General features: G+C 42.2%; 1 protein-coding gene across 2 annotated transcripts in view; it reads right to left on the bottom strand.

Annotated features, from left to right (window-relative positions):
* Positions 1–13,141, bottom strand: part of fbln1 (fibulin 1) — a 204,092-nt gene that overhangs the window by 187,080 nt on the left and 3,871 nt on the right. For both annotated transcript variants that reach the window (XM_080190885.1, XM_080190886.1), the window contains exon 2: positions 3,623–3,731. In XM_080190885.1, the coding sequence (XP_080047011.1) occupies positions 3,623–3,731 (109 nt within the window). The remainder of the gene's footprint in view (positions 1–3,622; positions 3,732–13,141) is intronic.

Here is a 13,141-nt window from a genome sequence, read left to right on the forward strand (position 1 = left end):
CAGCTATTTTGATGGGGATGGAAGAAAAGATCAAACTATATTTGTGCTTTTTCTATGGCAGGATAAACAGCTAGATGGGCCAAATGTTCTAGCTCAAATTAATTGGCAAACTCTCACCTCTGAATCTAAAAGTTTTGAGTTCAAGCCCCAGACAAGGAATTGAGCACATATTGTAGTCTGACAATTTAGTACATTATATTGGAGTTACTGTATTTAAGATGAGGTGTTAATCCAAGGGCCTGTCTGCCAGTTCATTTGGATATACAAGGTTCAAGCCATTATTTAATTCAGGAAGCTAACATCCCTTCATTCAATGAATGCCACTTTTAAAAAACCCTGGGACTAACTTCAGGGAGCGGAGTGTACAGGACCTCCAAGGGACACTCATCTGAGAGTGGAAGCTAAAGGGAGCACAAGGCTCAGGGCCCACACTTACCTTCGGGGAGCAGAGAACACCAGAGCTGCAAAGGGCAGCCAAACAGTGCCTTCAGGTTGAAACATCCAAGAGTGATTCAAATATATGCTGGTTAGGTGCACTGGCCATCTACAACAAATGCTGCAATCTGGAAACCAAGATAGAGTCCATATTCTCAACTTGCGCTCAGGACGCAGAACAGCTGCAAAACTCTGCCAGTCAGATGAGACAACGGAACTACACCATCCGTATGCACAGCAAGAACAGGAAACTTGAGAAACTCGGCATCATCACCAGCAGCAACCAAGCCTTCCCCAGTACCACAGTAGAAAACAGCACCACTGCAGGGAAGTCCATTGTCAACTTGTCAGACTACATACTTCAACCAGACGAAATCAAAATTCTCAGCCGAGGGCTCAATTTCTGCCTCACACCAAAACGGACCCCATCAGTCTCACAGCAGATACAGAAGAATTCATCAAGCGAATGAGGCTGCGGGAGTTCTTTCACAAACACCAAGAGGCCAACAGTGAACACAACGAAACAGCCAATGAACCGGAACAGCCAACAGAGGGATCGGTGGTGCAGAAAGCGAAGAGGAAAGAGTCAAATTGGACTCCTCTAGAAGGCCGTTGCCCTCAAGCCGTGAAGAGGTATGTCAATGCCAGATTCATCAGCCACGCTCACAAGACAGCCCTGAACATCACCCAAACACAATGCAACGCCATCCGCACACTCAAGACCAACCGCAACATTGTCATCAAATCCACAGACAAAGGAGGGGCCACTGTCATACTGGACAGAACAGATTACTGCAAAAAAGTGTACCGACGACTGAACAACGAGTAACACTACAAATCGTTACCTGCAGATCCGATCAAAGAACACACTCTTCAACTCAACAGACTGATCAAGACCTTTGATTTGGATCTTCAGAGCACCCTCCGTGCTCTCATCCCATGTACTGCCTGGGTTGGAGATCTCTCCTGCTGCCCAAAGATACACAAGGCCAACTCACCCGGCTATCCCATCGTATCAGGCAATGGGACCCTGTGTGAGAACTTCTCCGGCTACGTCAAGAACATCCTGAAACCCACTGTACAAAGAACCCCCAGCTTCTGTCACGACACTACAGACTTCCCATTGAAACTCAGCACACATGGAGCAGTTGAACCGGGAGCACTCCATTCACAATGGATGTCTCAGCACTCTACACTAGCGTCCCCCACAACGATGGCATTGCTGCAACTGCCTCAGTACTCAACGCCGACAACTGCCAATCTCCAGATGCAATTCTATAACTTATCCGCTTCATTCTGGTCCACAATGTCTCCACCTTCAACAACCAGTTCTTCATCTAGACACATGGAACAGCCATGGGGCCCAAATTTGCACCTCAATATTCCAACATCTTTATGCACACGTTCGAACAATCCTCTTCACCGCAAGGACCTTCAACCAATGCTATACACTAGATACATCGATGACATTTTCTTCCTTTGGGCAAAAGCATTGTTTCTTGTACGCTATACAAAGCATACCATTCATAGAAAAGGAAACAAGAGAGTGCAGAATGTAGTGTTACAGTTATAGCTAGGGTGTAGAGAAAGATCAACTTAATGCAGGGTGGGTCCATTCAAAAGTCTGATGGCAATAGGGAAAAAACTGTTCTTGGTAGCCGACCTCAGACCTTTGCATCTTTTCCCAACAGAAGAAAATGAAAGAGAGAATGTCCGGGTGCATGGGATCCTTAATTAAGCTGACCACTTTGTCGAGGCTATGGGAAGTGTAGACAGAGTCAATGGATGGGAGGCTGGTTTGCATTATGGATTGGGCTACATTCACAGCCTTTTGTAGTTTCTTGCGACATGCCAAATTTCCTGAGTCCTCTGAGAAAGTAGAGGCATTAGTGGGCTTTCTTAACTATAGAATCAGCATGAGGGGACAGAACAGGTTGTTGGTGATCTGGCCACCTAAAAACTTGAAGTGCCTAGTCTCAAGGGTGTTGTCTATGAAGAGAGGTTGAATAAACCAGGATTGTTTTCATTGGAGAGAAGGAAGGTGAGGGGAGACCTGATAGAGGTCTACAAAATTATGAGAGGCATAGACAGGGTGGATGATCAGAGGCTTTTTCCTAGGGTGGAAATGTCAATTACAAGGGGACGCAGGTTCAAGTGAGAGGGAGAGGTGCAGGGAAAGTTTTTCACGCAGAGTGGAGGGTGCCTGGAGTGCGCTGTCAGAGGTGATAGAAACAGACATATTAACAGCATTTAATATAACAAACTTAATATAAGAACAAATAAAACTACAGCACAGGAACAGGCCCTTCGGCCCTTCAAGTCTGTGCCGATCATGATGCCCTAACTAAACAAAAAAAATCCTTCAGCCTTACTCAGTCTGTATTCCTTTATTCCCTCCCTATTCATGTACCATCTAGATGCCTCGTAAATGTTGTTGATATGCCTGTTTCCACCACCTCTGACAGCGCATTCCAGGCACCCACTACTCTCTGCATGAAAAACTTCCATTCCCCAAGGCGGCCTTCACGACATACAACAGCGCAGAGTCGCTGAGCAGAAACTGATAGCCAAGTTTCGCACACATGAGGATGGCCTCCACCAGGATCTTGGGTTCATGTCATACTATTTGTAACCCCCATGACTTGCCTGGGCTTGCAACATCTCACTTACTGTACTATCTGGAGACAATACACGTCTCTTTAACCTATGCTTAATGCTATCTTCACTCACATTGTCTGTACCTTTAAGAGTTGATTAGCTGTAAAAACTCACATTCCAATCAGTATTCTGTAAACTGAGTGTGTGTCTTTACGTGTTCTGTTTATGATCAGAACTCCCCGCTCACCTGACGAAGGGGCAAAGCCCCGAAATTTAGTGGCTTGTGCTACCAAATAAACCTGTTGGACTTTAACCTGGTGTTGTGAGACTTGTTACAGAACTTGTATCCACAACCTTCTGATTCAGAGGCAAGAATGTTCCTGAGTGAACCACAGCTAGGCTGGTAGAGGCCTTGTGTGGAGCATAAACAACTGCACAAACCAGTTGAATCAAGTGATCTGTTTCAGTGCTGTAAATTCTATGTACTTTTATATAATTCTAAGTCATGAATTAAAACAACAGTTGCAAAGGATGAACAGATGACAAATAATTCATTTAAAGATAAACTTCTGTATGATTGAAAATACACCTGCAAGTTTGTTCATCTCGCGTAAAGGACAAAGAAGCACATTCTGCTTTCTCAGTGGCCCACTTCAATCCTTTGGAGCAGCAGTCGTCAATTAAACTCTGCGTTGTCACTGCAAGAAAGGAAAAAGCAGAAGACAATCAGGATGATATTCTGTCTTGGAAACTGCAGCAGTGGTCACTTTCTTCCTGGTTAGAAGTATGTAAACAAATCTGATTACCTGTTTTTCGTGTCCACATTTTGATAGTGCTGCAACCATTTCAAGGAAAGCACAAAACATAAACAGTGTTTTGTCACTCTCTCAGTCACCTTTCGGATGACGCATGGCATGACACCAGGAGTAAAAAATTGTCCGTGTGTTGTGATCCATCATATATAATACCACATCAGTGCTCTCACCGGTGAACAACAAAATTGCAAGAGGACGTGGATACAGATTTTGTACAGGGTGTGACATTAGAATTATTGGGACTTGACAGGGTAGATGCGAAGAAGTTCTTTCCCTTTGTGGGAGATTCCAGGACCGGATGGCATAATCTCAGAGTAAGAGGTCATAAGAAAATCCTCCCATACCTGGGATAAACCTAGTGAACCTTCTCTGGATTGGCTCAAATGCTAATATATCTTTCCTTAGAAAAGGGGGCACCAAAACTGTTCACAGTATTCCAGGTGTGGTCTCTGCAGAGAGTTGGGATACGAGGGGAATTTTCAGAATGGCAACATGTCACTAGTATAGTGCCACAGGGGTCAGTGCTGGGGTCACAATTATTTACAATATATATTAATGACTTAGATGATGAATGTGAGTGTTCTATTGCCAAGTTTACAGATGACACAAAAATAAGCAGCAAGACAATTGTTGAGTATGACACAAATGCTGAATTTTACCAGGGGTGGGTGAGGCTTGCAGAATGGCATTCTCCACTGGTCTTCGGCGGGATCTTATGAGCCTCAGGTGGGCAAGGCAGTAAAATTCCAGCAAATGAGTTTACAGAGGGATATAGATAGGTTAAATGAATGGGCAATAATTTGGCAGATGGAATATAATGTCAGCAAACGTGAAGTTGTGCACTTTGGTAGGAAGAATAAATGAGCTGAGTATTATTTAAATGGAGAAGGACTGTGGAAAGCTACAACATGGAGTCCTCATACATAAACCACAAAATACTAGCATGCAAGTTCAGCATATAATACAGAAGGCAAATTAAATTTTGGCCTTTATTTCAAAGGGAATGGAATATAGAAATAGAGAAGCTGTGCTAAAGTTATATAAGGCACAAGTTAGACCACACTTGAAGTACAGTGAACAGTTTTGGTCCCCTTAGCAAAGCAAAGATATATTAGCATTTGAGGCAGTCCAGAGAATGTTCCCTAGGTTTATCCCAGGTATGGAAGGATTATTTTATGAGGAGAGATTGAATAGGTTGGGCCTGTACTCTTCAGGTTTTCATGTCATTCCTGCTCATGTAGTAAAACCTTTTCTCTGTACACTTCAAATTTTCCCACTTCCCTTTATCTTTTTTGCTTTAGAATTCAAAAATTTCTCATTTTTCTTTTTCCCTATTTTTTTTTCATTTCTGACTCCAGCTGCAAGTTATTTTTCAGTCATATGCATAAGGTCCTAAAGAGTTGGCATCTTCTTTCTTTCTGTTTTTTGTTTGTTTGCCTAGTGCAATGGATTTTGTCCACTTGCTCAGCAGAGGTTCTACATTCTAAGTCCACATTGAAGTAGATGGACCATGGCAGGTCAGCATTTCAGCAGTCAGGGGCTGCGCCTAACCAGTAGAATATGATAGTACTCCCCAGCATTGGAGACACCCTGTAGCAGCTATTGTCTATGCCAATCAAGTTGAGCCTAACACACGTAGCTGCTGTTTCCTGTGAAACTGGAGTGTCCTCTCCAGGGTGCAAGTTTGAGAAAATTTACGGAGATCCTGGACTGTTTAAATATCAGGGTCCTGTTTTCAACTTCCCTGATGAGGTTCAAAGAAACACAAAGCACTATATTTGGCACCAAGTTGGATGCAGGAATTGCCAGGAAGATTAAATATTTAGATATTAGTGATTCGACCCGACTCCAGATTTTCTGTCAGGATTTACTCACTCAGCTATCCTGATGTGTCCGCAAGGCAGTGAAGCTATTTTCCCATATCTAGGAGTTTGGTTCTTGAGTGCCAGAATGAGTCCTCAAGCCTTCATACTGCAAGGAAGCCAAACCTCCTTTGGGTTTCCTCGAGTGTATTAGCATGGGGTCATGAGACCCTGTTTCCATGTGTCATCACAAGAAGGTGCAGCTGAGGATTTGCCAATGGAGGGGCTGTGTCTTGACAGGGAAAGACTCACACATTTGATTCTCTTTTTCACATTGCTGCTAGCATTGGGCTGTAACTGAGGAGCAAACTAACACATAAAAAATGGAAAGCAAGATAACTCCTTCAGCCACAATCTAGACAAGTCACATTGACCTGTTGGCCACACAAGTAAATTGAGTTAATCTCTGAATACTAACCAGAGAGGTGTTGTCACCAACAAAGCATTTTGCAGGAGATTGAAGAAAAGATAGCTTTTGCTATCAGCATTTCATCTGGCAATTTTACACAGGAAAACAAACCATTAATCTTACTTATTCATCAGAATGTTCAAAAGGACAATTAATCCCATATGAACAAAATAAAATGCCTTTATGATTGTTATTATTGCCTAACCCTAGAGTTAAGGCTGTGTTAATTTTTGAGTACTCTTATTTATTTTAAAACATGATCTATGTTTTCATAGTTGCCATTGTGATCTATTTGAAAACGTTGAATGAATTACTATGAGGTCCAGTACACTGATACTGCATTTGGGGTAAAAATTAGTCCCTGGTTCATTAACAGGAAAAACTATAAAAGCACTGAAAAAGAGAGTTAGTATTTTAAGACTCAACAAAGGAACAAGGAGGGATGGGCTCAACAACATATTTAAAACATTTCAAAGCATACAAATCAAGTTATTGTGACAAAAATGGAGTCTGACAAAATATTTTGTAGAAATGTATTGACAACATAGATTTCAAAAGAAAAGAAGAAATAGGAACTGGATAGACCATGCAGCTCCTTGAATCCACTACCATTCAGTAAGATCATGGCTGATCAAATCTTGCCTTCAATTCCACTTTCCTTTTGAACTCTCGACTCCCTGAAGTTCAAAAATCAGTTATGGCAGGATTGGATCTTCTGGCCTGTCAGTGTCCTTCAATACTGACTCCATTAGAGTTTGGCAGATCATAAGGAGGAAACCTAACTTTTATGTTGTACCTTGCTGAGAAATGGCACATGGCATGTGGGAAGAGGGGGGCAACTTTTGCCACTCTAGGCATACCTCTGATAGCTCTGGTACCCACTTTTCCCATGAGGATAACAAATCAAGTGCTAGTCCACCATATCAGAGGAAGTATGGTAGAAAATTTGTGCCAAGCCCCAAGATTCCATGCTGCCTCAGTGCAAAGGAGGCTCCCGTTTTATATGAAATTTTTCCAGAGATCTCGCAAATCCCACTACGACCCATCTGGAAACATTGCTCAATATTCTGGCCTCCAATCTTATGCCTAATGAGCTGAGGAAGAAGGAACTCTGGCACTGGGATCTGTAACATTATTGATCCAGAATGGGGAAAACAGATGTTTCACCAATAATAAAAGTGTCCAGAAATTCCAGAATGTTTCATCCCAAATGAGATGCCACAGAAATTGACACCATAGACCAGAAGGCTGTGTATCCAGATTAGTTCCCAAGCTTTCTGCCATTCTCCTGTCCAAAATGGCTTGTACCAGAACACTTCCAGATTCCCACAGCCTTTAAGTGAACCTTTCTACTTTGCCGAGGCTATAAAATGAATAATTTGCAATCACTTGTTCATCATAGAACACATTCAGTTTTGCAAAGGGTTTATACTTGGTCAATGAGCATTGCTAATTTGATTGCACTGATGTTATGTTCTCATTGAAGTTGAAAGCTGCACACATATTTCATGGCTCACTTTCACTTTCCACCTCTGTGGCACCGCCAGATTTTGTCTCTGTCATTTAATCTGCTGCTGAAACCCTCATTTCATGTCTTGTTACCGCCTCCAGACTCTATTGTTCCAATGCACTCCTGGCTATTCTCCCACATTCTACTCTGTAAACTCAGCCAAAACTCTATTGCCCTGTCTTAATTCACACTTAGCCCTGTTCCCCTTTCATCCCTGTGCTTGCTGATTTACATTGGCTATCAGTCAAACAATGTCTTGATTTTAAAATTCTCTGTTTGCTTTCAAACCTTCCATAGTCTCATCTCTAACTCCAAAATCCATTGGGATATCTGCACTCCTCTAATTCTAGCCTCTCATGCATCCCCAATTTTACCTGCACCACTTTTGATGGAAGCGACTTCCCAAACTCTGAAATACCCTCCCTACATCTCTGTCTCTCCAGGTCACTTTCCTCCTTTACAACATTCCTTAAAGCCAACTTCTTTGGCCAAATCTTTTGTCATCTAACCGAATATATATAACCTTATATGGATCAGTGTCGTACTCTGTTTTATAATGCCTATGTGAAGCACTTTGGAATGCTTCATTAGGTTAAAGGTACCAAATTTGTTTTTGAAATATACATGCTGATTAACTCCTCGTTCATACTTATTGTAAAACTAAAACATAGGTCTGCTAAAGTAATACATATTTTTAAATTTTCAGTGAAATGAAATAAATCATTTTCACTGAATTAAATTACTATCAACAAAGCCAAATAAACTCCAATTCATTCCAAAAAGCTGTGCAGGTCTAGAAACACTCTGGATTAATAGGTTGAGGATGCTTCAATCAAAATGTGGACATGACCAGATGACAACATGGATTGCAAAATACTAAACCTGCCAAAACTTGTGTGAAACTGCCAGAAAATACACACTAGATAGTCACAACATTCTTCAGTGTCTTCTGACATTTTAATACTGGCAAATACAAGACACTGAGGAGTCATTCCTTGCAATTTCAAGCATGTTTTGTGATAAAATGCTTTCAGCAGACAAGAAAACTAAATGGTTGATGTGTGTTGGATTTCAGACATCCTCAATAGTTTAACGCAGAAAATGCAAAGGACAAATATCACATATACATTGCTGGCAGAGTTTGTCACAATCCCAGTTGGTGTTACAAATGGACTGAAAGGTCCTTGGATTGAGCCCTAGCTCAAAAGACCATAACTTTTACTTTTTTTAGAAAATGTGGAGGAACAGAGTCACAGGACTGAAAATTAGCTTATATCAAAAAAAAATGAGAAGTTTGACTACAATTCTTTCACTCCCAGTTATCTTCACATATGTATACGGAGTCTAAGGATAATACAGGTTACAGCATATATCTTACCCTACAGTGTTTTCAGTAAACACCCAGTCCCTGTAACCTGATAGGCTAACTGTGGTCAGACTGTACTCCACTCTAAAACCGAGTGGCACATGCCACTCAATTGACCTTCTTGTAACTCTCCTTTGTACTCTCTCAGAGCAATTATGTCCTCTCTGTAATGCTGCAACAACTGTACACAAAATTCTAACGGTGGCCTAATCGGCATGTCATACAGTTCCATCATTATATCCCTCCTTTTGTATTCAATACCTCATTCAATAAATGAGAGCGTACCTTATGCTTTCTTTACCACTTATTCACCTGTCCTGTCACCTTCAAGGACCTGTGGACATGCACTCCAAGGTCTCTCACTTTCTCTACCCCTCTCAGTACTCTCCCTTGCTGTGCCTGCCCTCACCAAATACATTACCTCACACTTCTCTGAATTGAACTCTGATTGCCACTTTTCTACCTACTCAGCCAAACTATTAATAGCATTCTGGAGACAACAGCTATCCTCTTCACTATCAACAACACAACCAATTTTTATGTAATTTGCAAATTTCTCAATTATGCCTCCTACATTTATATATTATTTATAAGCAAGGTATCCAACATTGAGCCCCGTGGAGTACCTCTCCTTAGGGCAGATAAAGAAAAGTACTCATTGAGAACTTGCAGCTCTTCTGCATCAACATATAAGTTACCATGTATGTCTCTGATAGGCTGTACTCTGTCCTTACTTATTCTTTTGCTTTCTTCTTCTGGTAAAACATCTTTGACTTTCTTTGATTTTACACCTACCTCTCTTTGCTTTCCTAATTGCCTTTTTTACTTCACCCCTGTACTTTTCTCCACTATGAAACTTTTTGAGACACGTGATAAGCATTATTTCTCTACTTTATCTTACACTATATGTTTCATATGGGGGCGGGGGGGAGGCTTGCAAACTCCACACAGACAGTGACCTGAGGTCTGTTGGTGGGGTAACAATGCTAACCACTGTGCCACATGGAAACAGAATGAGATAATGAATCTTGCAGGTCTTTTTCTTCCTGCAACTCCCTTATCTTTGTTAAGCGATGGTATGCGGAATACGTGATGTAGGTATATATAGTATGTTGGGGTTTGGGATGCAAACTTCACCTTTAAGAGTGTGGGTCAATTAGCTCTTCCCAGTGTTGGACCCTGTTGGGCAGTCTTAGGCCTGACTGTGAAACAGAGCAGACCTTAAATGAAGAGCTCCTAGTGTTCTCAAGCTACCGTGTGATTTTTTTTATATACATCCTTCATCCATAAGGGCATTTTTAACAATGGGCAATGAGGCTGTTTCACAGCCTATGCGTTCTGCTGGTGTTCTGTTCTACTGAAGGGAGAGGAGATTGAGTATTGCCCAGGGACTTCATAGGATGGCACTGGAAAAGAACTATAGTATGGCAACCCGCATGAAGAATGGGTAAGAGTGTTCTTACCTTCATGAGAACATAAGAACTAGGAGCAGGAATAGGCCATTTGGCCCCTCGAGTCTGCTCCACCATTCAATGAGACCATGGCTGATCTTTTCGTGGACTCAGCTCCACTCACCTGCCTGCTCACCATAACCCTTAATTCCTTTACTGTTCAAAAATTTATCTATCCTTGCCTTAAAAACATTCAATGAGGTAGCCTCAACTGTTTCACTGGGCAGGGAATTCCACAGATTCACAACCCTTTGTGTGTGAAGACATTCCTCCTCAACTCAGTCCTAAATCTGTTTCCCTTTATTTTGAGGCCATGCTCCCTAGTTCTAGTTTCACCCGCCAATGGAAACATTGCTTCTATCTTATCTATTCCCTTCATAATCTTATATGTTTCTATATATTCTCCCCTCATTTTTTTGAATTCCAGTGAGTATAGCCCCAATCTACTCAGTCTCTCCTCATAAGCCAACCCTCTCAATTCCAGAATCAACCTAGTGAATCTCCTCTGCACCCCCACTAGTGCCAGTATATCCTTTCTCAAGTAAGGTGACCAAAACTGTACACAGTACTCCAGGTGTGGCCTCACCAGCACCTTATTTATACAGCTGCAACATAACCTTGCTGTTTTTAAACTTCATCCCTCTAGCAATGAAGGACAAAATTCCATTTGCCTTTTTAATTACCGCCAGTGACGGTCTTCACAGATCACACGCATCCTTTAGCGGGGAACACATATCAACAGTCATTCTCTTGCAGACATTTGCACATTGCCACCACCCCAACTGTCATGTTGCTCACACTCAAAGCTCTGGTCCTACTGGTTGGGGCTCACCTTTTTTCATAGCAAAATTGTGAAGGGCCCATGCAAATTGCAGAGAACCCTCCCTGGTGCATGTTGCAGCGAGCCACCTGAGCAGTCCAGACATCTGAATTGCATCTTCATAAGTTCAATGGTCTGCTTTGTGACTGAGTGTGTGGAATGGCGAGTAGTTTTGTACCTCTCCTCAGCATGAATCTGAGGATCTAGTCATTGTTGTGGTGGACATTCCCACCTTCCCCCCGAGCGCATCACCTGCAAGATTCCAGTGAGATGTAAATGCCATTCACGCCATCAGGCAGCAAGAGTACCAACCTATCACTGGGAGAAGTTCAAACTGTTTTTATGCCAGTGGGTTTCCAACTTTTTGGCTCCCACTCGATTCACTGTTTCTGCCTACCACCAAACCCACCTTGGGCAGGATGAGAGAATTCTGCCCAATGTGTTGTAATACCAGAATCAGTCAGGGAGTTGCAGAGGTGATAAATGATTTGGACTTTGTGCAAGTTAGAACATGAATACCAAAGTTTTAAGTGAATTTTAATTTATGGAGGGTGCAAGGTGGGAGGTGAGTCGAGTGTCTTGGAATAGTCATTGATGTTGTTATGAACATTGAATGACTTCATTCACTAGCACTGTGAAGTATACACTAGAGACTGAACAAGCTTTCAAAGTATGACTTGAAATGAACAACAAGCAGAGAACTTTACAGTTTAACTTTGTAAATAAAATATTTTAAAATTTCTCTGCATCTGGCTGACATGCTGAGCAGTAAAAAGTCTGACAACACCAGGTTTAAGTCCAACCGATTTATTTGATAGTACGCTCACTAGCTTTCGGGGTTACATAAGAACATAAGAAATAGGAGCAGGAGTAGGCCATCTAGCCCTTCGAGCCTGCCCCGCCATTCAATAAGATCATGGCTGATCTGTCGTGGCTCAGTTCCACATTCCCGCCCTCTCCCCATAACCCTTAATCCCCTCGCTTATCAAAAACCCATCAACCCGCGTCTTTAAAATATTTAGCGAGGCAGCCTCCACCACCTCAACTGGCAGAGAATTCCAGAGATTCACCACCCTTTGAGTGAAGAAGTTCCTCCTCAACTCCGTTCTAAACCGTCCCCCCTTTATCTTGAGGCTGTGCCCCCTAGTCCTACTGTCCTTCCTGAGCGGGAAGAGTCTCTCCACCTCTATCCTATCCATCCCATTCATCATCTTATATGTCTCAATGAGATCTCCCCTCATTCTTCTAAACTCTAATGAGTACAAGCCTAGTTTATTCAGCCTCTCCTCATAGCTCAAGCCCCTCAACTCCGGTATCAGCCTAGTAAACCTCCTCTGCACTCCCTCCAAGGCCAAAATATCCTTGCGTAAGTACGGCGACCAAAATTAGTCCCTTCGTCAGGTGAATGGAGAGTTCTGGCCTCAGACAGAGCATATAAAGCACAGACATTCGCATTCTAATCAGTAATCTGTAAGCTGTCTGTGCTTTATATGCTCTGTCTGAGGCCAGAACTCTCCATTCACCTGATGAAGGGACTAACCCCAAAAGCTAGTGAGCGTACTATCAAATAAATCGGTTGGACTTAAACCTGGTGTTGTCAGACTTTTTACTGTGTTTACCCCAATCCAACGCCGGCATATCCACATCATGCTGAGCAGTGCCATGAATATGACGATTACCCCATTCGTAGCCAACTGTGGTTTGGCATCTCACTCCAAAGCCAATCATTTCCAGATCCTTAATCAATCTCTGCATTGTCATCAAGAAGGATTATGATTTATGTCTGTGTTGTGATTAAAGCACTTCTCAATTCATCAAAACAGAAGATTAATCATCAACAATCTAAAATTCCTGATTTTTTTTGGGTTAACTCTT

This window comes from Carcharhinus amblyrhynchos, chromosome 6, assembly GCF_965287045.1.
Source record: "Carcharhinus amblyrhynchos chromosome 6, sCarAmb.v2.hapA, whole genome shotgun sequence".
NCBI lineage: Eukaryota > Metazoa > Chordata > Chondrichthyes > Carcharhiniformes > Carcharhinidae > Carcharhinus > Carcharhinus amblyrhynchos.